Source organism: Buceros rhinoceros, unplaced genomic scaffold, assembly GCF_000710305.1.
Source record: "Buceros rhinoceros silvestris isolate BGI_N320 unplaced genomic scaffold, ASM71030v1 scaffold6631, whole genome shotgun sequence".
Classification (NCBI taxonomy): Eukaryota; Metazoa; Chordata; class Aves; order Bucerotiformes; family Bucerotidae; genus Buceros; species Buceros rhinoceros.
Genome location: NW_010392419.1, coordinates 7,436 through 32,290, shown reverse-complemented (window position 1 = coordinate 32,290; position 24,855 = coordinate 7,436). Strand labels below are relative to the sequence as shown.

The following is a 24,855-nucleotide window of genomic DNA, read 5'->3' as shown; positions in this document are numbered from 1 at the left end:
ACTCTCTCTCATCCAAGCACAGAGAGGGGTCATTCCCATCTCTCCGTGACTCAGGGAAGTCGCATGAACCCTATTCAGCTTTCACTGAACACCACTCAGGACACTTCTTATAGCTTGTGTGGGAACGAAAAATTACATTCTGCAGAAGCAGATCACTGCAGAAGCACCTGGACATCACAGCAGTCAGGCTCCCCTCATCCATGTCCCTTCACATTTGTTGGCTGCAGGGTCTGACATTTATAGGTGGTGCTGCGACACCCCAAAGCGCAACAGAGCACAGAGGGTCCTGCTGCTGGAGCTGCTGGGCTGGTGTCAGCACTGGGAGGCGGCTGGTGAAGCCCAGCAGGACGGATGTACGGCTTCCAGTCCCCCTCTAGTGGCAAGACCAAACTTTATTGCTGAAAGAGCCTTTGAGACCAAGAATCCAGCTCCTTCCACACAGCTAAAAATGGAAGGGTCCCTACTGCAGAGAACACATCTGGGATATCATTTTAAGCTGAAGAAACTGATGCATTTCCTATTATGAAGAAAATTTCCAGCAGCCTCCTGGGGAGTCTGTTTAAATACATCCCCTCTTGTTCCGCAGTCATCTCAAGCTGCATTGCACAAGATACAAAACCCCACTCGATTCTCCACTTCCTTTGTAAAATACATTCCTATCAAACAGCAACACACCTTTAAAAGTTTTATTTTTACTGTGGGGAAGCTGCACTCCAAGCAATCCCTTTTACAGTGTGGGCTCTGAGCACTTGGGCTCCTGGACATCCTCAAACCAGCAAGAGCTTCCCAAACAGATGCCGCAACAGCTGGGTTTCCTCTCATGCTGTATGGGAAGCAAACTGTGATCGTGGAGAGAGCGAGCTGTTTCAGAACAACCACACCCTGGGCAGCCGCTGCCTTTGGTACATCTTTAAATAGGCATTATTTTTAGCTGCAGACAGTGTGTAGGAGAAAAAGAACCCAATGGGTAGAGATTAAGCGTGGTTTAACATTGATGAAAGGATGCCTGCTAATCGCTGGGGCTGGCATTTGACTTGCACCTTGCTCTGCAAGCTTTCCACTTAAAGAGGATGTTCGCTGAAGTTTCCACACAGGCTAATTTGGTTAAACTGAAGTTTAAATAAACAGCACTGCAAAAAGCAGTATTTTTCCTTTGCCCCTTATGGAGGCATCTGTGCTGCAAATAAAGGAACACACACATTCTGCTCCACTCATCTGTTCCCTCATCTCACATGATGGTAAAGGTCACGACCCAAAGAAACAGGCTCTTGCTTTTTCCTTGAGCTGCCAGTAATAAACACACCAGAAAAAAGTTCCAGGTCAAGACTAGGAACACATAGCCTGCCTGTAGGTTTCTTTTCCCTGCTGGCTCTGCTCTCCCTGCTCTAACAAACACATTTTCTGTCTCTACTTTGCTCCCGTACCTGCACCCTCTCATACAAGACCACAGCACCCACAACACTAACCAGATTTGGCAGCAAACATCTTTCCTCGAACACCGCTTTCGGCACGTCCCTTTTCCCTCTGCTGCAAGGTTACTGTAAACTTCTGCCATTGCTCGATCACCCTCCTTCAAACTGCCCTTTGCTGTAGTGTCTACAATGTTTAGATGCAATGTTTAGATAAGTGATGTACCAAGACTATTACTCACTGCACAGGTCACTATTATCTCATCAGTTCCTTGTGCTCCCCCATCTGCAGCCATCTGTTGTCTTGGGTTATACAGAAACACGTGTTCTTCCTCACAAGGCCTTTTTGTTTTGTTTTGTTTTTTCCATGCTCATACAGCACCTGGCACAACAAGGTCTTGGATCCAAACCTTAAGAGCCTCAACTGCTATAGCAATGCAATCCACAAATATAAAACAATGACTCACTCAGCCAAAACTGTTCAATGTTTAAAGCAGAACTGGTCAAAACCTTCAGCCTGCCAGGCAGAGGTTGGCCTGCAGCAGGCAACAGGAGACACAGGTTCTTGTGCTACCTGTGCCCATGTTTCAGGCTTTTGCTAAAATATTTCAGTGTAAATGAAATTTCTTCAGTTAAAGAACACATTTTTCCCTAAGTAAATGAGCTTAGTCACAATTTCAGATGGTGACTGGATGAAAGACAAAGTATTTTGAAATGTCTGCAATTGCTGAAGTCCCCACTCACGTCTGCTTGGTTTGATGTGCAGGTCTCTAATTTCTCACTGACACAAAGTCCTCAAAGTAACACTCAGACCTGAGGCATAATCCCAGCTGGCTGCTAGCAGGATCCTGTCCCACAGAGCAAGTCTGGCTTCAGTGAGAGACACATTTCCCAGCAGCTATCCGAGCTTGAGCACTGACACTTCAGCTGCTCTAGGTTCCGTGGCAGATGATGGCGTCCAGCAATGCAGGCTACTATGAGCACACTGAACTGTACTTGTTTCCTACTGAACAGCAGCCCAAGCATGACAACGAGTTACTGACCTTCCAAGGGCTTTGCTGGTTGCAAGACACCTAGAACTAATAAAAAATACCAGCCCTTACTGCTCCAAGATGTCAACCATGGCCAAACACTTTGCAGTCACAGATCAATTTTGTGCTGCAAGAATAAAGCCTCTTGTATAAGGCCTTGCACCTGGAAAAACCTAATCCAGGAATGCAGCACAGGCTGCAGAGCAGCTCTGGGGCAAGGGGCTTGGGCATCCTGGTGGACAACACACTCAAGAGCAGTGAACAGTGCACTGCTGCCATGGCAAAAAGCTACCAGGAATTTTGACTTCATCAGCAAGGGCATCACCAGAGATAAAGAGTCGTTGCCCCACTCTGCTCAGTGCTGGTCAGGCCACACCTGGAACCTGTGTTGGGTTTTGGTCCCTGCTGTACCAAAAAGATGTGGACAGGCTGGAGAGGATGATCCAAGGACTGGGAACCTGCCAGATGAGGAAAGGCTGAGAGACTGGGTTTGCTCACCCTGGATAAAAGAAGGCTTCTGGGAGACCTTATCACCATGTTGCAGTATTTAAAGGGTGGCTACAAAAAAGACTCCTTTTGCAAGGAGTCATGTGGAAAAGGCAAGGGGTGATGGGTACAAGTTACTCCTGGGGAGATTCCACCTGGACACAAGAGGAAAATTTTTCATAGTGAGAAGAATCAGCCATTGAATAATGTCCTCGGGGAAGTGGTGGAGTCCCCAACATCAGACAGTATTAAGATTCAGCTGGACAGGGGCTGGGCCAGCCTGTCTAGACCAGGCTTTTCCCAAGCAAGGCTGGACCAAATGATCCTTGTGGTCTCTTCCAAACTGGGATTCTGTGATTCTCTGTGTGCCCATGACGGAGCTTTTGGGAAGGACAAGTACAGGACAACTCCCACAGGAATTGATTTCAGTCTCTTCTCAGCTCTAGGTATCCTGCCAGGACCAATCTTCACTGGTACACTGAGCACCACCTACATTTACAAAATGAACCACCAGCACTGCAGCTTCATGGACTATTCCAAGGTGCTCACCAACAGCAGGGGTAAGGCCTTTGTGATAACCTGTAGGGAACCCAACAGCACTGGTGTCAGGCTGATTTTGCCCTCCTGCCCCTTGGAAGAAGGGAAAAAAACAACCCCATGCCCCAAACCAAAACCACATGTGCAGGTAGAGGAGGAATCATTCATATCCCAGGCTAAATGTAAAGGGAAAAGATAGATACAAATAACTGTGAGAATCCACCATGCTCCTGGGACCTTGGCAAAGGGGAACTAGCCAGATGTCGTGCTGGCAAAGTGATCAAAGGAGCAGGAGAAAGGCAAGTTGTCTGGCAACAGCAATGCAGCGCTGACCAGAGGCCCGGACATCACGGAGAAACACAGCTAAAAATACATACAGTCACTGTTAGCAACTCCAAGCGTGAACAATTATTTTTCATCCCAGCATTGGAACGCTGTTAACTGTGCTCTGCCATTCAAGACATTAAGCAAATGGTATTAAAAACCATATTTGTGATTCAATACACTGCTGCATCACACTGAGCATGTATAAATATACCCAAAAAAGAGGGATGGGAGCTGACTCCGCTTTCATGGTACTCCATTTCATGGTACTGAGGCCAAAACCAGTCATTTTGTTCTGTATGCATTCAGCACCTAGCACAATGAAGCCTCAGTCCAGGACTGTGACTCCTATGCTCTAGGAAGCAAATAATCAATCATTTAACATTCCCAGACCTCTGTAAGACTTTCAGCATCTAAAAATAACTTGAAAACTCTGGCTAAGTCAGTTGGGGTTGTGGGCACTCAAGAGTCTGTAAAAAAAAAAAAAAAGAAAATCAGCAGCGTTAATTCCTCGTCTCCAACAAAAGCACACACAGAGGAGAGGGGAAAAAAAAGCAAGCCCAATAAGCTGTAGAGCCCTTTTTCTTAGCCGTCACAGGCAGAGCAGTAATGTCTGTACCACTGTCCTTGTACGTGCTACCAAAGAACACAAGAGAGGCTTTGAAAGGAGGCCCTTTGCAGGCAGCTTCACCCAGATCAGAGCTCTGCACAAGAAGCCCGAGCACATTGATGGAGTTCACAGGCACCGCCAGGGTCGACACCAGAAGAAGGCGTAGAGCCGCTTAATTAATTGCTCCCTTTCTGGGACTGGATTTCGCTCTGCCCAGTTCTCTGGCAAAATTTGACAGCTTAATGTGGAGTCCAAGTGAATACCCACAGCACTCCCTCCGACGCAGCGAAACACTGCAAAAGCCAGGGCCCCATTCTGCAGAACACTGAGCTCGCTTGGCCCAGCCCAGCAAAAGGCTGAGACACCTTCAAGGCGCAGGCTCTTGCAGGAGTCTCTTTGGACGTGGACAGGAGCGCTTGAACAGCTGTCTCTGCACCGATGATTGCTTCTGGGAGGCTCGCTCTTGCACAGGCTGTGTTGGTAGTTTGTGATCTCCACCCTGTGAAGACTCAGGAAGGAAGGAACTTCCCCTTTTTCACCCTTGTTTGACACACTACTAAGCAGCTGCCACCTCTCTCCCTTGTGAGCTTTACACCACACAGAATGAAAGCTCATTTCATTTGAACTCACTGACAATTCATTACTGAGGCACTGATAGAAACCAATAGAGAAGTATGAAGTGTCTGTGCTCAACGCTGCTGAAAACCATCCTTTTAATTAAACTAACACAATGTTTGTAGGCCTGAGCGTTTCTCCTTACTGGCAATTTTACACTGTGATCCAAATAGAATTAATTGTGCTGATGGTTCCCAAGCCAGGAGTGGATTGTGTGCCTTTTCTGAGCCAGGACTCCACACTGCTACCAGGGTAATAAAGACTTATTTGTGCTGTCGAACCAAGGGGATACAACTCTGAGCAAGGCTATTAATCAAGAAGATGTAATCCCTGCACAGGCAGTTCCAGTCTATGCCAAGGTCATGCCACAGGATAGTGACACAGCTGGGGGCAGAAGCTGGTTGCTGTGACTCAGGGCTGAGCACTGAACCTCACCAGCAGCTTTTCATTTGAACAGTACCCTCCTTCTCACCCCAAAATACTACAGGTGTCTTCACAAACACAGAGATTCCTCTGACGAGGTCTGCAGTGAACAGTTGAGCCAAGAGGTGCTTTGTGCCAAATCTTACCTCTGGTCATGCTAAATGAACACAGCATGTGACCTTTCAACACCCTTCAGCATGTTCCTCTGCACCATGGTCCACCAACATCCCTACTCCCCAAATCTACATAGCAAGAAAATCTAGAAACAGTAGCTTCAAACCCAAGGACAAAACACAACATGATGTCAGCAGAGGAGGAAGGGAGAGCAAGGTGACCCTAAATCCCAGGAGCTTCGCCTTGGCAGCCACATTGTCCTTCCCCGTAGGAAGAGAAGAAATTAATAAAGTGAGCCATCTGATTTAATTCCCCTTCGTCCTGGCACGACCATATTCATTTTGAGCACGGAGGATCTGCCTGCCCCATTGAGATAGTCAGATGACTTTGCTCAGCTGCCAGGAGACACCAGCTGGCTGCAGTGCTTGACCCAAGCACGACTGGGATTATTCAGGGATGCTGAAATTTGTCTGTTGAAAGATGTTCTGGCCCAGCACTAGAAACCACGCACCCAGACAACCTCTCAAACATTCAATGCCTCCAGGGTCTAGATTTTGGAGGAACTGTAAACCCAAGGCTCCTAATGATGCTAGTGAGGTACAGGTGCCCAGCAGGAGAGTATTTTACATCCTTGAGCTGGGCAGAGCGTGTTAAAATAAAACCTCAGAGCTGGATGGAAATATCTGGGTTTTTTAATCTCAATGTAAAATTAATACTCCCACTACTATTGTTTGGTGGTTTGGATTTTGTACAATGGAAGTGCCCGTTTCTGTTGAAAAGACAGCGGGGGGACTGAATTTTTAACCAGTAAAAAAGTATTTTTAATCGATTCCTCATAGAATATGCTACTTCTGTCTGCCCTCTGAGTGAGCACAGATGAGAAAAGCTGTCTTGACAAGGGCTTTTATAGCAGCGTACGAGGCTTAGGCCCGGGCAGCAGAGCTGGTGTGCTGAGCGCTAAGGTTTCGATTCATGCTGCAACGAGATGGGACTGCACTTCCTTTAGTAAGCAGCCAAAAATAAATACATACATTAAAAAAAAACAAATCAGAAAATGCTGTCTAAGTTCCCAGACAGGGACCAGGAAGTGCCAACTTCCCCTCCAGCCAGCCAGACCGAAGCAATGCAGCAGTTTCCCTTGCTGCAAACTCCGAAGGGCAGAGTCTCCTGCCTGGGAGGTCGTGTGCGCAGCAGCACACTCCGGCCACACTGCGGGACCAGCTTTCTCCCTGCCTGTCCTCTGCTCTGGCTTCAGCAGCAAGAAAAGAAGAACATGGGACAAAGATCTTCCCCAGGTCATCCACCTCTGCTTGAAAATGATCCAGGTACACTTGAGTAATTAACAACATGACACACATACCCTAATTACCTGACAAAGCAGCCAGCATTTTGTTTATTAAACCTCATGGCACACCTAGACACTGTGGTGGTAGTTTACACATGGCAGGAGAGCAGGTGAAAAATTGAGACAAAGGAAATAGAGATACTCATAGAGTCATACAATGTCTTCTGCTCCGGGCTCAAAGCACTCATCAGCCTGGATCCCCCACCCTTTTATGCAACACTGTCATACTTTATTCTCAGTGGCGACTTGTTTTGTCCTAGTTTTGATATTATTATTTCTAATTGAAGTCAACAAAATGACTGATTAGCAATGATAACTCCAAGCTGTGTTGATGAAAACCACCAGAGTAAAGCATTTATTCAAATAACCATTCTTCTACAAAAGTGTGATAGAAAATGTTTCAAAGATTTAAATAAAACAGGGAGCAAAGATGTTTTTCAAAATGTAATCATCCCAGTGACTCCTACTCTAAGCCATAAAATATATTACCAACATGGCAGGAGGAGCAACTGGGGTAACCCTTCTTCTTTCAGAGTGGACAAAACACACATTCTCCGGAAAGCTCAGTATAACAGCTATAAAGAGGATTATTTTTGTTTTTTATATTCAGGAAACATGTGGGTAAAGGGTTGTAACAGCCCTATTGCAACTCACAACGCCACGGCTTCTTAAACCCTTGCAGCTGTCTTGGTTTTGTCTGGACACACGCATGAAGCTGAGCTGCAAGACCCTACACAAACCTGGATCTTCTGACACGGATCCTACAGCACCTACTACAGCTTTGAACAGGGATGGCAAGACGTTCAGAAATGTAATGGTTTAGCTTAGCTTACTTGTAAAAGGAGGACCAAGGATTTCAGCTGATGACATCTTCCACCAAATGAGCATAAAACCTGCTCTTCTGTTGCTACCTGCGCTTGATTCTTACAGTCAGGAGATAAAGAGCACATAGTCCAAGACACTGCTGGCACTGCACTCAGCCTTTCCTGCCTGGATCCCAGGGACATGGCTGAACTGCAGCTACTCACTATGCTTCTTGCAAGGGAGTTACCTGCTTTCCCTCCCAAAAAAGTGGAGAGGGAGAAAGGACCAACATACCATAGAATGGTTTGGGTTGGAAGAGACCTTCAAAGCTCATCCAGTCTAACCCCCTGCATGGAGCAGGGACATCTGCAACTACAGCAGATTGCTCAGAAACCCAAGGGCCAACCTGACCTGACATGGTGCCAGGGATGGGGCTTCTCCCACCTCTCTGGCCAACCTGGGCCAGGGTCTTGCTGCCCTCAGCATAAAAAATGTCTTCTTTGTCTCTCATCTATATCTCCCTCTCTTAGTTTAAAACCGTATCCATGTGGACCATAAAGCTCCAACTAGCCAAGCAGCCCTGGGCTCCCTGTTGTACCTACGAAGTTCATGCATTTGGCCCCCCAGTAACACAAAGTCATTATCAATCCCTGCAGCAGCCCTGAACCAGACTGAAGCATGCAGTAATTGATTAAAACCAGACATGTCACGGTTGCTTTTTATAGCTCCAATTAAGTGTCAGTCTAATTAATGGAAGTTACTGTGCTAATTATAAGAGTCTGCGTTGTGAGTCAGACTCAAACAAACGTTGTGCAAGAAATGTCAGAGATTTTTTTCAGGCATCCAAGAGAAATAATTATACTTATTTTTGTTACTTCTTAGCAACTGGAATGTTACACAACTGGACACCGCTCCTGCAGCTGCCGTCAGAAGTATTTAAAATTATACAATGCAGAGCAAATATTTGCTTCAAGACAATGCAATCTATTCCATCATTAGCAAGTCATTTTGGAGTCAAATTTTAAGCCTGTGTTTGCCAGACTGCTGAAATGAAGCTTCTTTTATGGTAGACGACCTCAAACATGTCTCTTCTCACTCTGCAGTGTTTTCTTGAATGCCAACCTGAAATGACAGTTATCTCTCTCCATCTCTTCCACGCTTTGAAAAGCAGTGAAGCACTTGGCATTTTAAAAGTGAAATCAGTATCTTCTGAAACCAACAGGAAAATCACTGTGTTCAACTCTCCACAAACTCAGCCAGACACAACTAAAACAGTCTGGATGACTGAGGATTTTTTAGAGATTCTCTGCAACCAGTTGCAGGATTTCAGAGAACATCAGGAATAGGCAGAACCGTAGCTAAAGCCATGATGGTTTAGAAATCAAGGGGATGTGCTTGAGGAAGGGGGAGTGGCCTTAATTCTGTTTAACTAAGCCAAGTTTGATAGCTAAACATTAACAGGCAGATGCCAGTATGAAAGGCTGAGATTTTAAGGTAGGCCAAGAAAAAACTTAGAAGGACAAAATAATTCAGGCTGAAAGAGACCTCAAGGGGATCACTGGTCTGTTCAAAGCAGGGTCAGCCAGAAGGCCAGACCAGGTTCCTCAAGGCTTTTTCTAGCTGGGTCTTGAAAACCTCTAAGGATGAAAATGCGCAGTCTCTCAGCAATCTTTTCTAATGCTTGACTGATCTCTTACTGATTTTCCCCCTCCCATACCCACTCAGAACTTTGCTTTTTTCCACTTATGTGTCTTGTCCTCCTGTCATTCACCACTGCAAAGAGAGCTTGTCTTCTTGACTACCTCCTTGCAGGCTGCTATTAGGTTGCCCCTGAGCCTTTTATCCATTTGCGGGGAACTTCAAGAGCATGTGAGAACAGAAGAGAAGCCTACTGAAGGCCTGGTAAGAGAAAAGAAGCAGAGCTGGGGAGGGCAAGGAATGAGGCAAGAAGTTATTCTGCAATTTAGGGAGGGGAGAGCCCCCCCAGCTTTTAGAAAGAGCAGTTTTAGCTAAGTTCATGAGGCAGAACAGATAGTGCCTGGGAAGAAACATGGTGCAAAATCAATACAAAACAATGATGTAAACTATTAGCAGGAGGGGCTGAAAGGAGAGGAGCAGGCAGGGCTTGAGGGAAAAGCAGGCAGGTGAAAGGAGGAAAAAAAGAAATACAGCCAGTGAGCTGTACTTCTGGGTAATTGGTTTTGGTGGTCTCCAGTGTGCCTCTGATTCACCTTCAGCTGTCACGGAGCCTCCAGCCTAGTTTAGGTCCCCAAAGGAGCCTTTATTCTCACTGGAGGATCACAAGGCAAGGAAATACCACGAGGACTTCACAGCAAACAAGTGATATTTAAAACCAGTTACTGGGGGACACACAGTCCTACAAATGTCTACCACATACACTGGTTACTGACTCATCTGAGACCAAACAAGCTGCAGGGGAGAGCTGTACTACTGAAAAAAAGACATTTTTGGAGACCCTAAAGAGCCCATAGATTCACAGCAGCTGACAATGACTCAGACACTCTGACCAGTCAACCCAGATGCCGTCACTGCCAAGACACAGTACAATGAAACGAGAAGTTGTGCCAACTAGGCCATTGGTGTCATCCTAAGAGACAAGATGAACTTCTCTGATCTTGCCTTCAATAACAAGCACACAGAGCACAGCAGACAGTCAATAAACACAGGAACACCTCTTTGCCTACTTTTCCCCGGTGAAAAAGGTTAAAACGTCACAAATTGCAAATGGCTCAGTGTTCTCTCCTGTGATCAGGAAGAGCACCGAGCAACCCTGACATAAAACGGAGCCCTGAGACCCAGACTATGCACTGGCACAGGCACTCAAGATGATACTTGGTGGGCTGTGGATGACATCGCAGCAAGGACTGCAGAACACTTGGTTCCACACGCATCTGGTAAGTCTTCTCCTTACCTTTCCTGCCCCAAGTTTTCCCACTGCAGCTTGGAGGTTGCTCATGAGCACTTTAAAGCTAAAAGCTAACTCTAAACAGACGTGTCTGGCTGACTCTCTGTTCCCTAATACACAAACCCCATGGACAAATTCCTCTCATATCTATCCTGCTCCACCCCTGGTTTCTAACAGACTTCTGCAGGAGCTGTCTCTGCACTCCCACATCCCACAGCAAGTCACCACAGGAAACAGGTCAAGACTGGATGGGGAAGGGTCTCCCCAAACATGCCTACCTTGGTCTCCTCCCACAAATGCTCAGGAACCAGTTGTTCCTGAAAGCCTTAAGACTGCAGCAAGTCAACATTTTATTTAAACTAAAGGGAATTTTTGAGCAATAGTTCCTTTTCTGGGCATGAGAAATTTAGTCTGGCTGAAACAAAGTGTAAATTTCAGAGGATCACATCCAAAACACGTAAATCTTTATTGTTTTGGCAGCTTTGTTTATTGGGAAGACCAGAATATTTCTGTTTTGGGTGGACTTTATACTACTCTGAAAGCATCATCACAACACATTAATTTGCCATGCAGCTCTGGTTACTATTACGCACTTAAGGAGTCCCATGCACAGAGTAAGATGTGGCTCGATAACCACAGATAAAACCTTCACAGTATCTACAGGGTTTCACAGTATCTAGAGGGTTAACACTGTGATGCATCACTGTGGTGCTTCTGCATCCAGAAGAGCTTGATCTATTTTTGAAGACTGAAGGGATTCAATACCACTTGAGCTGTAGGCCTCAAAAGCTCAGTGCACTTAAATAAAATAAAAATAAAAGGAGCAGGTTTGCAGAACAGCTATGGCCCATTATGAAAAAAACAGCTTATCTACATTTAGATGTAAAACAGGAACATGGAGCTGTAATGAAATGTACTGAAGAGCACTGATTTTTACCCTTAGAGAGCAAGGGGCACCTGAGTGATCTCAAGAGAAAAAACATTTAGCAGAGAGACCTTGGATCCACCCAGCTGTGCTCCACCCTGGACTATTTAAAGGGAACAGGCTGATGTAAGACAGCAACATCATATTTCAAGTTAATAATTACAATCCATACTTTTTCTTTGGACTTATTTGATTGGTGGAATTACGTCTTCCAATAAAGGTCACAACATGTGACAGACAATTAACACATACGAAAACGCCCATGTCATCCCATCTTCTGCCAGGGACACAAAACCTCCACCACCCCAACAGTTAAACAGACTTCTCCCTCATTAACTTTCCCCAGCTGATGTCTGAGATGACGCATCAGCCTTTGGCTGCCAAGTGACCTGTGCTTAAGTCACAGCAGCCAAGGCAGCACATGAGAAACAGCCTCCTATCGGAACCTTTAGCACGAGTCTAGGTGGTCTGAGAAGAGACAGCGTCTCTCAGAGACAACCAGCCAGGCAGGAAACAGCTATACTTTTTGATTTATACACAAAACTTGCCCCTGAAACAATTGCACTGCAGCAGCCAATTAAAAGTTATTAAATTAAAAAAAAATTGGTTCTCAACATTGGATGAGAGGCATGGGCAGCAAATACCGTTAGAAATACTGGTCAGAATCTCCACGTGAAAAGGCAGCTCTTCTATAGTTCACACTTGCTAGAACCTTTTATACCTCTTCACCTTTTATCCCTCTCGGGAGATTTGCACTAGACGGTAACTAATCACTTTAAAAGTGATTTTAAAGCCACTGTAAGTGCATGATGAACCCCCTGGCAAGTGGCAAACAATTGCAGTGCCACATGCCTGAGAGCTGGTCTCTGACAGGCTTTATCAGCCATTCAGCCAGCAAGCAGTGATTTGGCTGAAGCATCATGTCTGAGGAGAACCCACACTGCAAATGCTCAGAAAACTGTGCCTTTGAATAAGGGATTGTGCCCATTTGACTCCATCTGTTAACTTACTAATTTAGTTAATTTATTGGGAAAATCCAATATAGATGAGGACCAAACCCCCTAATCAGAGAATTGCCTCTCTGACAGACTGACACTTTACCCTTAACAATCTCAGTGAAATATTAATATTAAAAGCTTAAGGAATTTTTTTTTTAATCCAAGTCATATTAAATATTTGACTGCAATCACTTTAGTGGCTGAAATGAGCAAAGACTAGATTTGAGAAGGAACTGTTTTACACAGAGGGTAGCAAGACTCTGGCCCAGGTTGACCAGAGAGGTGGGAGAAGCCCCATCCCTGGCCCCATGTCAGGTCAGGTTGGACCCTGGGGTTCTGAGCAACCTGCTCGAGTTGAAGATGTCCCCGCTTCCTGTAGGGGTGTTGGACTAGATGAGCTTTTAAGGTCCTTCCAACCCAAACCATTCTGTGATTCTATTCTATGATAAAGCATCAACTGTGAAAGCCATGAAACAAGCAAAATGAGAATTGGCAGAAGGAAGAAATGACAGGAAGACTAAAGGAGACAGAAAAAGAAAGCTTGGGAAAGAAGGAAGAGGGAGGAAAGGAATGTGATCAGTAAATGAAAGAGATTTTCTTGCTGAGACATGCCAGATGTGCAACACCACCACAGACCACACTCAGGGTATTGCAGTTACCAGCAACAATCCTCCAGTCATTCCCATAAAGATTACATCTCCATCCTATATTCTCAACTCATGGCAAGCAGAAGGACGTTCCTAGTATTTAAAACAAGTTCATAGACCAGAATTACAAAGCACTCTAACCTTCCCCTGCCTGGGCTGGCCTCTCACACCACCACCCAGCCACTGCCACTCAACTAATTTCCAGCATACACATGGCAGATTTCCAGTGGATACCAACGGGGCACAATTACCAACCGAGAAGATCCCACAGATTGAGCCAAAAACTTCTCACTTTGCTCACCCTGCCATCACTTCCAAATGGAGCTGGCCGGACACTGTCAGGAAGGCAGGCACATTGAAGAAATGGGGCTTCTCCGCAGATTCCTTTGCCTCATCTGATGTCTGTAAGTCAAAAAATTAGCAAGAAGTCAGCCTATTGGTGTTTGAGCAAAAAGCACAGCTCCTGGCTTATTTCCTCTTCTTTCTCTAAAGAATTAATGAGAGAATTTAAACATTCTCTAAAGAATTTCTGAAGAAATTCCATGAGATTCAACCCAAAAAGCTGCTGAGATGCAATCCAACAGTGTGGTAAGTCATAACACAACACTCTCCATCTTTCCTTAGATCTCTTAATGGGCTCCAAAACATATTCAAGCAAAACACATTAAGAAAAAAACGCACAAGATAAAGCATTCTTGAGGACTTCTCTTTCTAGGTGTCTGATGCAAATAATGTTGTAAATGGGATCCCCAGCAGTTACAGAATCACAGAATCATCTGGTTGGAAGAGACCTTTAAGATCATCGAGTCCAACCGTTCACCCTGCACTGCCAGGGTCCCTAAATCAAGTCCCTCAGCACCACATCTACACGTCTGTTAAACACTTCCAGTATCAGTTCAGCTCAGCGGGAAGTACCTTGTTAAAGAAACAACTTCATGGAGTTTGACTGATTGCCTGAAACTCTGCAGGCAGCACAGATTTTGTACAAAGCTAAAAGAATACGTGGCTCTTCTTGAGGGTATGTCAGGAGTGCTAAATTTTACTCTAAGTAAAGAATTGTGTAACTTATGTGTTTGAACATGGATGAGCTGAATCAGGAACGACATTGTAGAAAGGAAGGACGTAACAAAATGTAAAATAAAACATCAGGAAGGACATATTCACCATTTTACAAGCCTGAGAACAAGAGTGGTAGAAACATAGATTTTCTAGAGTAACCTCTGATTTTTGGCTCCCCGGTAAAGTAACACATACGTAGCTAAGGGCTCTGTCTATCCTTTGGGGAGTTTTGGAGCAGGTGGAGGAACCAGCTCTAAAGTTTCTGGGAAATGTAGACATACAAAATAAAAATCCCTCTGGAACATGTGTTGAAGAACATTTTGCCCAGCAACACAGGAAAGAAAGATGCCAGCCCATCAACCCAATCTCCAAATGTAAGTATTGATTTTCACTCTTTACTACCAAGATGAACAGCAAAGGGGGAGGGAAGAATCTCTGCTGTTTTTAAGTTTGAAGCTTCACCATAACCTCATATGACTTGTTATTAAGTCTTTGAAAAAGGCAGAACTGAAACAACATGGAACTGGAAACATCACAGTTTACAGATTACATAGGCACTGACAAACAAACTATGTTCCAATTCAGCTTCTGCATATTTTTTCCTGTCACCAGGTGTTTTAAGCATAAAAATACAAGTAATGAAAATTTTGGCAAGTACTGTTTCATTACGAGAAATGCTCTAAAAAGAAGTCCCATTAAAGTGACAGTATATCTTGCGCTTTTAATTTACAGGCACATAATAAAAACTAGAAGACCTTCATGTCAGGGACTTTAAAAATCATTTGGGTGTAAGGACTGTACTTCACTACCTCCCTGGCAGACACCAAGCTGATCATAATCATATCATAGAATCACAGAATGATTTGGAATGGAAGGGACCTTAAAGTTCATCTAGTCCAACACCCCTGCCATGGGCAGGGACACCTTCCATCAGACCAGGTTGTTCAGAGCCCCGTCCAATCTGGCCTTGAACACTGCCAGAGATGGAGCATCCACAACTTCACTGGACAACCTGTGTCAGTGCCTCCACACTCTCATGGTGAAGAACTTCTTCCTAATTTCTAAGACAGCAAGGAGCCCTCAGGACAAGCAAGTCACCAGCCTCCTGGGCTGCATCAGGCCGAGTACTGCCAGCAGGTCAAGGAAGGGGATCCCTCTCCTCTACACAGCACTGGTGACTCAAGAAGAACACTAGGTGAAGAGCTCGCCTCCCCAGTACAAGAGACATACAGGACCAAGTCCAGCAAATGGTCACAAAAGATCATTAATTAAATGGAGCATCTTTCATATGAAGAGAGGCTGAGGAAGATGGGATTGTTCAGCCTGGAGAAGGCTCAGGGGAGAATCTAATCAATGTGTATAATAAATACCTGATGGAAGGGAATGATGAAAGAATCAGACTCATCTCAGGTGTGCTCACTGAGAGGACAAGAGGCAGCAGGCACAGATTTTTAAAAAGTCATACGAAATTTCATCTGAAAACAAGAATAAACTTATTTATTGTGAGGCCCCAGAGAGGCTGAGAAGTCTCCGTCTGGGGAGATACTGAAAAGCCAGCAGGACAGAGTCCTGGGCAACTTGTTCTAAGCTGACCCTGCCTGAGCACAGGGAGATGCATTAGATGATCTCTAGAAGTCACAATTCCGTGACTTTTAAAAAACTGTGACGATAAATGAGATTTTTGTTTTAGCATTTTCTGTATTTCAACATCATCCCTAAGCTTTGGAGGAGACGAGTGTTCAAGAGAAAAGACAGAAAGAAACTTCAAAGCTAATCTGAGGTTTGGCTGGTCTACATTCACTTCCAAACAAATACTTTCTTCTGAGGTAAGTGTGAAATACCCACTTTTCAAAATGCAGTTCCTAGGAGCTAAGTGTTGCTAGCTTAGCTCAGCTAAGTATGCCACTGTCTCCAGCCACCCTGCTCCCCAACATGCTTTGTCACGGGGAGGTTGTGAGGTTCAGGCTTGTTTGCCAGCCTTTGATAACCTACAACCTGCCATTTTTCTCAATGAGTTGGAAGGTGTTGTTTTTGTTCTCAAAATGCTCTGCTGCTCACCACAAAGATAAAACAGAGACTGCCAAACACCTCAGATCACAAGGCAGTTTTATCTCTTCACAGCATCATGCTACAGAAGAGAGCAGGCTTGCCTCACTCCACCGAGATCAATGGAAACATGACAGTTTGTGGCTGGAACCCCAGGACTGCTTCCTTTGTTTCATAGGTTTTGCAGTTCTAAAAAACCCAAACAACAAACTTCAAGGATGCAGAATCAGGCCCCTATTGTTTTCTTCAAATAAACTCAGAGTAGATGCTCAAAAACAATAAGGATGTTATTAAACATGCAAACATCTACATACCACAACTCCAGAGCCACAGCCAGAACAATAAGGAGAAGAGCTACATACCACTCCAGTGGTATGCACTGTGTGCATAAACATAGTGGCTTGCACTCCTAGTGCAAGCTTAGTTCAGCTACATTCCTTGTTTCACCAGTGAAAAATCCCACCTAATCCTGTAGGATGCAACTTCTAAACAACAAGAAGGAGACAGACTGGAAGCAGAAAAACAACAGAAGAAATCAGCTATGAAATCTCATCACTTCCTCCGATCCACAAACAGGATACAGCTGCCTCCAAAAGCTGGGGCTTCGTTTATTTATCATGACTTTGTGTCATTTTTCATTCTCCAAATCAAATGGAATCTCAGGGAGGCAAAGAGAAAATAGACGCAACAGCGACTGACTGCAGGACGAGTGTGAGAAAGTCCCCAGCTCCATTAGACTTACAAAATCCTGCAGCCAGTTTGTGAGGCCACCAAGAGCTCCTGAGATGGGTGTCTGCATTGTGAGCCACTCCCGGACAACTTCCACCAGAAGGTGAAGAGTGACCATAGCAATTTTTGGATGAACTTTTACTCCCCCATCCCCATCCATCTGATCTCCTTGTCTCTCCACAGCTGCCCCCTTCCTCTCCTTCATTCTTAGACACAGAGCTTGAAGAATAGCTGTTGAGAGCTGCAAAAGTCAACCCACTTGCTACGCTGGGAAAATGAAACACCTCCTTTTCCTCCAGAAGGGACCCCTCCAATGAGCAACTGGAGTAATTAGCAACTTTACCTTTCACACAAGTATTGACTAACCCACAAGAGGTGGATCCTCCACTTTACACATTCAGGCACAGGATCAGGCCAATGTTTCCAAGTGCCTGTGCCCCAGATTTATGCTCAGCCTTTTAGATCAAGCTTGCTCCTGTATTATAAATAACCACAGCCACTGGTAGAAGACAAATAATAAACAGTGGGTGATGCTCCCCCTGCACTGCTGACATCAAGAGAGATTGCTTTTCACGTTTGTGACTAGCAACATGAAGTGATGACATTGTGGTGCTTTTACTTCAATTAGATGGACTTTTCTCCCTCTTCCCAGTCCCCAAATACCTACTTGATAAAAGATTAGTGAGGGGAATAACGCATTTGCTTTGAAGTCATCTCCATTCCCTAGTTGAAAACTACCCAAATTACAATGGGGAAGGAGGGAGGGGGAATCTGTATTAAACATCTTGGTGCCTCTGAGTAAATGTGCCATAAACATACTAGGATTTGACATCAACATCAAAGGTTTTTTATTCTCATTCTAAATATGAGAACAACTGGATTTAGTACCTGTTTTGTTTCCATCTCCTTAAATGTTTAACGATTTAATTTAAAATTATTCCCTTTGATGTCAGTCTTGTATTAACTTTTACTTGAGGCAATTAGCTCCAGGAGAGTACAAACCGTTTGATTCTGTCTTTCACTCTATGCAAGCCAAATGCATGAAGGGATCAGAGAAGACTTGAAAAGCTCAAGAAAATCACTGCTGTAGCTCTAGCCCAGGCCCACACCACCATGCTGCTGAAGCTTCACAGCACCACATCTTTAATCCAGACCTGCCCTCTGGGATGTCTCAACAGAAGCACGATTGGGTTTTCCTTTTTAGACAACCACTGCAGAATTCCTAACTTCCAAGAAGTCCTCCTTGTGATTCCAGTCCTAATTCTGACCAGCTGCCCTTGCACTGGGCAACAGCATCTGGTTCTGCTGAGACAAACATCTCGTAAATACGGACTGGACTTACAGGTTGAGATGAACCAAGTAGAAACAAGTAGAAACGGAGAGAGCTAGAAAACGCAAGAGCAAGTCCTCCACCAGCTCAGTTCCAGCTTACCCTGATCCCTGCTGAGCACCTCTCTGAAGTCCCAGTCTCCCAATGACTGGCTGCGTCCCAGACTGACCCATCTCTAAAGGGGAAAACACCTGACAGCACCAACACTGTTGTGTTTAAGTGCGATTCTCCCCAGCAGATCCAGCCTTCCTTGATGCTGACTATTTCAGCAGTACCAAAGGAACAGTAGGAATAAGCTTCTGCATCTTTGGCAGCAGGCGTGTATTTCTGTTGCCACAGCAGGCACAGCCATGAACTTGCACCCTTCTGGGATCTAGTAACTTTTATACTCACTCCTGTGAGCGGGTGGCAAAAAAACTCCAAAAGCCAAACAATATCTGGATACATTTTAGAGAAGAACAATAACTGGATGGTTCTTCAGGTTTACAGTTAAGTGTCCTTACAAATAATGAAATAGCCCAATCCAGAGCCTGGGTTCAGTCAATGAGGTAAGTGAGTGGGCAGAGACAAACCTGATATGGAGCACATATTACCTCTGCTGGAGCCAACAGGTAGACAGCAGCAGAGCAAGGTCCCCGGGAAGGAATAAGGCCACAGGCAATACAAACCACAGAGCTGTGAATGTCAACACAGCTGTTGTGCTTTGTAACTCACTGGTGCTGAGTTCCTTTAGGAGGCTGCAGCTGGGCAGCAGGGAAAGGGGCGGTCCAGGGCCAGAAAAGACTCCGCCAGAAAAGGCCCTTCCAAAGCGGAGGAGGTGAAGGCTCTTCTACACAGCAGCTGAGGACAGACAAACAAGGAAACTTTCCAGGGAAGAAAGTGGAAGAGACAGAGCAAGAGACCCAGAAAACAGGGAGCCTTCAACACTGCAGACAGAGTGGGAGGCTACTGAAAATAGCCGGGAACAGACATGCAGCCGGGTCAAAGACAAAAGAAAGGCAGATTTCCTAGCAGGCAGCCTCAGAAGGGGACTGGGTAAAGTTTCTTGCAACATACAAAGATGCTAAGAATTTTAGACTTGAGATGAAAAGAAGAAAAAAGCAAGGAAAGGATCTGCCCTGCAGTGCTAAGACTGCTGGTACAGAGGACTTATTCTCAGATTAAATTAAAATAAAAAGGGCCGTCCCACCCTGCTACCTCATCCAACTTTGCATTCTACTAAAGCCTAACTTTCAATACTCAAAGCTCTTTTGGTGTTTTCAGTAAATTTCCTTTAAAGAAGGCAGCACAAACAAGATGCTTCCCCCCTACAGGGTTTCACCAGGGCCAGATGCTGTCAAAGGTGCAGAAACCCACAAGCTGGTATGGTGATGTTGTCCATGTGGGTTAGGGTCTGCCTAGCAGTTTTCACACTTCTGGGAGCTCCTCCTCAAACCTACACTTTTCAGGTGTACAAAGTCTCAACTGCAAAAGATTCCTCTGGAGTTATTACAATCTGGTGATTTATTTATTTTTTAACATCTCCTCTTTGCACTGTTATGGCACTTCATTTTACAAATATTTAGCTGAACTGATTTGCCCAGCAGAGAGGGAAGGAATTCTCCCCCACTCCAAGCCTAGTCTGAGAACATCCCAGCCAAAGCTATGGACTCGTCAGTATGCCCAAAACCAAACAAAGATAATACAGAAGCTGAACATATAAACAAACAATCCTACAGGATTAAGAGGTCTAGGAATCAAAGACCATATGCCTTCAAAAAGCTTCTTCCCTGTAATTCAAGATAATTTTTGGTCCACCTCTTCGAGTCTCATGTAAAAATAGATTCCTACTCTCTTCACTTTCCACCATTTCCAAAGAATGCACAGGCTTGAGCAGCCGCCAGACATCACTCAGAGGATTAAAATTGTGCCAGGCAGGAGAATACAGCTTTTAACTGGCAATGGCGCACAGTGGGTGCAAAAGCAGCCTCTCTACTTGGGTTCTAAAGGTTCAACTTATTCCGCCTGCGGCAGGACAGCTAAACTGGTGAGATTATCAATTTTATACAGTGCCCAAGGGAGCTGAAAAAAAGGCAAAAAACCCTGACCTGTAAGCAGCAGGTGTATTGTAACCACTGCAAATTCAGAGCAATAGGATGCCAGTTTATGTTCTGGTTGCAACTGGAGCATAGTTCTAAAAACCTCAAGTACAGGATTTAAATATCTTTTGAACTGAAGATGTTTCAAATTTTTATATTCATCCTTGTGAGGCCAGGGGAGAGAGTTGGGGGTGTTGAGGCTGGAGCAGAGAAGGCTCTGGGGTGACCTTAGTGCGGCCTTTCAGTGCTTCAAGGGGCCTCTGAGAAAGCTGGGGAGAGACTTTTTAATCAGTGCCTGCTGTGACAGGACAAGAGGTGATGAGTTTAAACTAAGAGGGAGATTCAGACTAGAGAGAAGGAAGAGATGTTTTACATGGAGGGTGATGAGATCCTGGCTCAGGTTGCCCCAAGAGGTGGCAGAAGCCCCATCCCTGGCACCATTCCAAGTCAGGTTGGCCCTTGGGGCTCTGAGCAAGCCACTCTAGTTGCAGATGTCCCTGCTCCCTGCAGGGGGGTTGGACTGGATGACCTTGAAATGTCCCTTCTAATCTAAACTACTCCATAATTCTATGAAGAATCTAATTTGCAGGTTGCTTTCAATGATTCCCATCATCATAAGTCTTGGCTGCTGCTCAAATTTAAGGGGAACAAGAATTTATTCTCTCCCTTGGCTGGTGGAAGCAGTGAATTAAGGGCTAGTTTAAAAGTTACTAAATCCAGCAAATGAGGAATATCTTGATGGTTGTGTCAATTAAATCATATAGAGATTCTGGGCTTTGCTGCAAACACCAAACCCTTATTTTTATGTTTGACACCTTCTCTCACCCTTATTTTTAAGTCTGACAGCCATACACGCAAAGCCCAAGGCAGGCTTAATCTTCCCCAGATTTCCACTGTTAAGAAACATTGTCACTGCTCCAGTGGAGTGGTCACAGCAGGATAGCAAGTGGTCTTGGATCTCTGCTAGCCAAGACCAGTTCTCAACAGAGTTAGAGCTTTGCAGAAACAAAACCGAGTTCTAAATTAGGCCAGAGAATGAAGCAGTATTCAATGAGAAACAGGAAATCAGGGAGAACTTGCCCCTACTCAGCAACGGGTGGGTTTTCTTCTTTGTGGCACAGGCCATTTAATGGGATCTGACTCAGCACTTTCTCCACACCTTTTAAGCTCAGCTGTCATTACGCTTCTCCAAGACAGGTATTATTTACATTGAAGAGCGAGCGAGAGATTTCCCTTGAACTACACATTTAGTTAAGATCCCGTTCATACAAGTTTCAGACTCACATTTTAGCACCTCAATCAACACTTGCTTCTGTTCCTACCAGCCACCTACGCTGCAGTCCTGCATCCTCCACAGCTTTCAAGTGGATACAATTTGTACCAAAGACGTAATACGCTGTGTACAGCTGCACACTGTCTAATGTTCTCATCATTAAATGTCACTTGTTTTCACGTGTTAATTTGCATGCAACAGCCTGGAACGAACCTTTGGTAGCATTAAGGAATCTCAATTAAACAGGAACAATTTAGTTTAGCTAATCAACTCTATTGTCCCAGCAAGCAAAAAGCTGAGCCACATGTACTGGTCTGGAAGCGAATCACGAGGAGCGCAGGTTAGACCTTGAGATCCTGAAGAACCAGCCCATGGGGGCTGTGCAGAGAGGGGAAGATGCAATCCTGCAGCAAGCAATTGCTGTCTCAATGAGTTTTCTTTCGCTTACGTATGATTCACCCACAAGGCTGGAGCCTGTAAGCGGCAATGGATGTAACCGTCTGAGACAGAAAAGTGAATTTCAGATACAGAAGTATAAAAGGCAGGTGGAATTTCTTATGATCCATGGATATGGAGGTTACGAATCATGAGAAATCTGTGGGGAAGATCTTGGTGGTTAGAGCTGTATTTACGTTTCATAGGAGGTTTTGAGGCAGGAAGTAAGGTACTTCACCTAACAATAGATTGTGGCAGTAACTGGGTGGGTGGATGGATGGGGAGACTTGGCAGTATTGGGAGGGAATTGCGATATACAACAGGTGTAGCTTGTAGGGAGGAACACACACCCCAGTGAAAAGGAGTTGTAAGTATTGCTGACATTCTTTTAAGGGGTTATCTCATGGTGAATTATATTCTTCATTTCAAAGTTAAGAAATACTTGTGTGTAGTAGGTTGTCCTGAATGTCCCATCCCATCTCTTGGGTTCTTGTGATCACTTTCTATTTACTAAGATGTTTCACCTCCTTCTGTTGTTCTTTGTGAACTTTTCCACAGCACCAGGGATAGAAAAACCTCACCAGTACAGAAGGTGCTGATTAACACACAAAACAGCGATAAAAAGAGTAATGTATCTGTTTAACTGTCTAAATTATTAGTCAAAGCAAAGGATTGCTCTATGAAAAAAGTAATTACAGAAGTACAGAAAGGAAAGATTTTGTAAAGACAAACATTTCCTCTAACCTTCAATTCTGCAAGCAAAAAATCAAAACAAACTTACCTCAATTTGAAAGAGCTCCCCAGCACCTTCACAGTCATTTGATGTAATTATAGGGGTATGAATATGCATGTAACCATTATCCTGGAACAGACAGAACACTGAAGTTATCTAAAGCTATCAAACAGCAACTACAAGGATGACATCAACCGGCACAAGTCATAACTCGGCTCTTAGCCCGCTGCCAGGACATATGTACTCTTTCAGGAAACTTTTGCCTTACGTGGACAAGGACAGAGGACTAACGCCAGCATGATTTACAAATCAATGTTTACTGCTTGTTCTTTTTCCTCCATGTTTCATAAAGAAATAAGATTTATGCCAGTTACTATGTGGTTTTGCAATTGCCCATCTCTACACCATTCCCCTTTCATCTCCTCCAGTATTTTAGTATTTTTTGGCAGTTTCAATCAAATTCAACCCTACGGCCTCAACACTTCAGTTTCTTCCAGTTTTTTGGAAGATGGTGGTTAGGAAAAGGACACTCTTTTAGTGTTCTCCACTATGATCAAGTGTGTTAGATGACAGAAATCATACTCTGCATGGGAGTGAGGTCTTAAAAACACCCAACCACCATGAAAATGTCAGTCCCACCTCGCATTTTTTGACATATTGATGTCAAACTGATTTTGAGAGACAGGGCATACCCTCACTGGGTCATATTCCAGGTATCTGGAGAATTACCCATTCACGTAACAGTTCATAGATCCCACAGAGGCCTCTCTGGGAATTCAGGAAGGCAGTATGATGAAAGAGCCCCTGTCCTCTGGGTTTCTCTGCAGTACAGCTGTAGGCTTTTAAACCATCTGCAAACCAATTTGCATCGAGAACATCAAGCAGGTCTCAGAGAGTCACACACAGCACATTAGAGGCAAAACCGAGAACAGAACCATCACTTTCCTAAGCTAGTCCCACTACAGAGATCACTGGTGGAACACAGAGATCATATCTGTGCATGTCAAGGCAAACAAGAACCTGGAACCAGCTGATTTCAGCTGTGAACAAAGGATTTGTTTCCTCTTGCATCACTGTAATATTTAGCACAAAGGGAACCCCTTTAAAATCTGGGTGTGACAGCATTACCATGGTACAGGCAAGGATGTAGCATAACCCACTGTCACAAAACACTAATTAAGAAGAAAAGACAAAGAAGTAAATGTTTCTAAAAGCTTAGTTTCACAGCTTTTACCAGAAGAATCCAAATTGACCATTCACATGAGAGGCCCTGGTCCTTATCACCAGCTAGTCCAAAGTCTAGGAAGACAGAAACAGTATTTACTGCCCACCCCAAGAATCAAATTACAGTTAATTTGGACCAAAGAGCTCATACAGACACACAAAACAGTTTGTGGAAGTACTCTAACATGACCAAGAGGGAACAAAGTCCCTCCAGTCAGCTCCAGGCTACCCTGGTGTGGTAGGTTAGCAAAGATCTCCTTTTTAGGAGAAGTTTGCTTTAAACTAACCAACAGTATTTGTATTCCCTGCCACGTGACGTCAGCTGCATCTCCATTTTTTTATTGGTTAAGTTTTCGCAGGTCTGTTCAACTTTTGCGCCGCTTTTGCTTTAAAAGTCGCATGACCGCGCCGCGAGTTTCAGTTTTTACGCACAGCTGAGCTGCTGGAAGCGTTCTTTAGGAGCTCCCTCTCTGTCCCGGACTCACTGCCGCAGAACCGCACTGCTTCGCCTGGCACCATCTGCCACAGAGCTGCGCCACCCTGGAGCACAGCTGCGCGCCGCGAGAGACCAGCGGAGCACTGCCGAGACCCATTCGTCCTGGAGACGCGCCGAGTCCCGCTCATCCTGACCTGGACGGATAAGTCCCTGCAACCGCGCTGCTGCTGAGCGCCGCACCGCCTTTCACCGCTGCATGCTGCCGCTGGAGCTGCCGCACCGCTTTCACCACTCCCGCCGTGCCAGAGATGCTGCCGT

The 24,855-nt window shown here is 44.9% G+C and overlaps 1 protein-coding gene across 1 annotated transcript in view; it reads right to left on the bottom strand.

Annotated features, from left to right (window-relative positions):
* The window catches only part of NARS2 (asparaginyl-tRNA synthetase 2, mitochondrial (putative)), a gene marked incomplete at its 5' end in the record, with an annotated part of 52,691 nt that overhangs the window by 20,406 nt on the left and 7,430 nt on the right, over positions 1-24,855 (bottom strand). The window contains 2 exons of the mRNA XM_010144461.1: positions 13,496-13,596; positions 22,926-23,006. Coding sequence (XP_010142763.1) covers positions 13,496-13,596; positions 22,926-23,006 — 182 coding nt within the window. The remainder of the gene's footprint in view (positions 1-13,495; positions 13,597-22,925; positions 23,007-24,855) is intronic.